The following is a 2,623-nucleotide window of genomic DNA, read 5'->3' on the forward strand; positions in this document are numbered from 1 at the left end:
AGTCAGGACTAGAAAAAGGACAGAAACAACACTTACTATGTGACCCTGAGAGCAAGGCACTCAAATCCTCTCAGATTCTGAGTTTCCTCATCTGCAAAATAAGGGTAAGAATAAATAGGGTCTCCTTTTTCAGGGTTGTTGAGGCTCAGGTGAGATAACATACCATGAATCACTTTGAAAATCTTAAAAACACTGTATAAATACTAGTTATTATTCTAACAAAGAATTTAAGAGAAAAAAAATTCAACAAAACTGACAACACACGTGATATTTCGAATTATTCTCTTTTTTTTGTATTTTTATTCAGCAAGGACCATGAATGCTACTTTTTTTTATCACAGCAACAGTTCCAGGGCTACATTTAGGTGACAGGGGCAGTGTGGTAGGTGGACAGAGCCCTGGTCTGAGATCTAAAGCCAGGAGGTGGTCATAGTCTAAGGTTAGCAGAGAAAGGCTGCTCAGACAGCCAAGGCCTAAGACTTGGGGTAACATATCATCTCTTCCTGAGACTCCTTGAGGCTGTTGAAAAAGTTGTTGACTTTGTCCCTCAAGTCCTTCTCCAACAAGCTGAGGTGGTCTGTCATCCCACAAGAGCGGGGTGGCCCCAGCTTCTGCTTGAGTTCTTCCAGATTATGCACCAAGGCCTTGTTGAAGCTCTCCCCACAAGGCTTCATATTCCTACGGAACTCATCAATCTGCCGGTCTACATTTACATTCATCTTGGTCAAGGACTGGTGCATCTCCTCGGGGTTTCTGGGCTGTCTCCCCCGCATCTCCTCGGCACAGGGGCACAGCTTTTGCTTCAGATCCTCTGCATTGTCCGAGATCTTGTTCCTCAGCTGATCCACGTTCTTCTTCATCTGGAAGGCCAGGCATTCCAGCTGGCGGTTGAGCTGCTCTTGGGCGCCTTTGGCAAAGGGGCAAAGGGTCTTCTGAAGCTCCGCGATGTGCTGGTTGATCTTTTCCTGGAGCTGATCTGCGTAAGGGGTGAGCTGGCACTTCATCTTGTCCACATGTTGATGGACTTTGTCCTTGAAGTCGCAGGCAAAGGGGGCCAGGGCTGCCTGAACACAGTTGATGTTATCCTTCATGGCTGACTCCAACTGCCCACAGAGCTGCTGCCGGAGGTGCTCGGCATTCTCATTGAGGCTGTTCTGGAGCTCGTTGGCATGGGACCCCAGGCACTGCTTCAAGGTCTGCACATTTTCATTCATCTTCTGGCAGACCTGTTCCTGATTGGGCTGGAGTTGCTGTCTGAGCTCCTCCAGCTCTCTCCGGATCTGTTCCTTGAGCTTTTCTGAGTCCCGGACCAGACAGCAAGGCAATTCCATGGCAAAAGGAACTACCTTTTTCTTTAAGTCATCAGTCTGGGTGCTAGCCTCCCCACATTTATCCTGGAAAAGTGTGCTTGTCCAGGGGAAGGGGAAGAAAATATTGCTGTTATTATATCATAGTATAACATTTTGTATAATAAATATTATATATAGTACATATTAGTATAATATATGTAATATATAGTATAGTATATATAATATATATAGTATAATACATATATAATATAAAATAACATTGTTATCATATTATATATTATAATCTATATTATACTATTATATTACCCCCAAAAAACTTTCAAATAAAGTTCACTAATACCCATTCATAGTCTAGAGTGATCCTTGGGTCCTCCCAGGCTTTGCCAAGAGAACACAAACATCAGCAAGTCCTACCAAATTGGAACTGCTTCAAGTATGGGCCTAGCCTAATAAAATGTGTACCTAAGGGGGTAGAAGGGACTGGTGGTGGGATGAATTGAGACCCACAGTATGGTAGTGACCCAGGCAACATGATAGTTTTTTATTCCCAAAGATCAGAAATGAACCCAAATATCTGGCTGTAAATCTATGCTCTTGTAACTTTCTATCACCCCTCTAAAAACTCAGCTAGGAACTTGTTCTGAATAAAATTATCCGAATCCTCCTCTAGCATTCCTTCAGAACCTCCTAAAGGACCTAGACCCCACCCTTGAAGGACCCCAACCTCCTCCTGCCCATCGCATCCCTTCCCCCCTCCCCCCATTTGGTCAAAGGTACTACTTGAGTTGCTGGTTGAACTCCGACTTCTGTTGCTGTTCCATAGCATCCTTGGCATTGGCGCTTAACTTGTTGAAGTAGTCCCATACCAGCTTGCATACTTGATCAGGCTGCATTCTCAGCCTGCTCTCCTGAGGAGGAAGGACTAAAGCTAGGCACCAAGGTTCAGTTCAGATGGAGGCTGCCCCCTTGCACTAGTTACATGATTCAGGCTGGATTTAAGGAGAGCAAACCCAATTGTTTTTCTGGGCGGGGCCTTGCCCATTCTGATGTAGGGAGGGAGGGGAGGGGATCAGAGGGAGATGTTGACCTGGGAGGGAGGGAAAGCTGAGCCCTGAGGTATTTCCTTTGTGTTCACATGAATGAATATCCTAAATGTATGTGATCCCACTATGGAGGCTACAGTCCAGATTAACATAGAAGTGAAACAGAAGTACTTATACCCTGTCTCTCTCGCACCTCTCCCTAACCACAGCCCCCTTCCAACCTTCCTGGCACTCATATTAACCCCATCAGAATCAAATGGGAATAAGGAA

At 45.1% G+C, this 2,623-nt stretch overlaps 1 protein-coding gene across 1 annotated transcript; it reads right to left on the minus strand.

The window, feature by feature from the left end:
- Nucleotides 1-270: 270 nt before the first annotated feature.
- On the minus strand, nucleotides 271-2,288 carry APOA4 (apolipoprotein A4). Its single transcript, XM_051987025.1, has 2 exons — nucleotides 2,091-2,288; nucleotides 271-1,407 (listed from the first exon to the last, which is right to left on the minus strand). The coding sequence occupies exons 1-2, from the start codon at nucleotides 2,201-2,203 to the stop codon at nucleotides 474-476; spliced, it is 1,047 nt and encodes a 348-aa protein (XP_051842985.1). The 5' UTR covers nucleotides 2,204-2,288; the 3' UTR covers nucleotides 271-473.
- Between the last annotated feature and the right edge of the window lie 335 nt (nucleotides 2,289-2,623).

Source organism: Antechinus flavipes, chromosome 3, assembly GCF_016432865.1.
Source record: "Antechinus flavipes isolate AdamAnt ecotype Samford, QLD, Australia chromosome 3, AdamAnt_v2, whole genome shotgun sequence".
Classification (NCBI taxonomy): domain Eukaryota; kingdom Metazoa; phylum Chordata; class Mammalia; order Dasyuromorphia; family Dasyuridae; genus Antechinus; species Antechinus flavipes.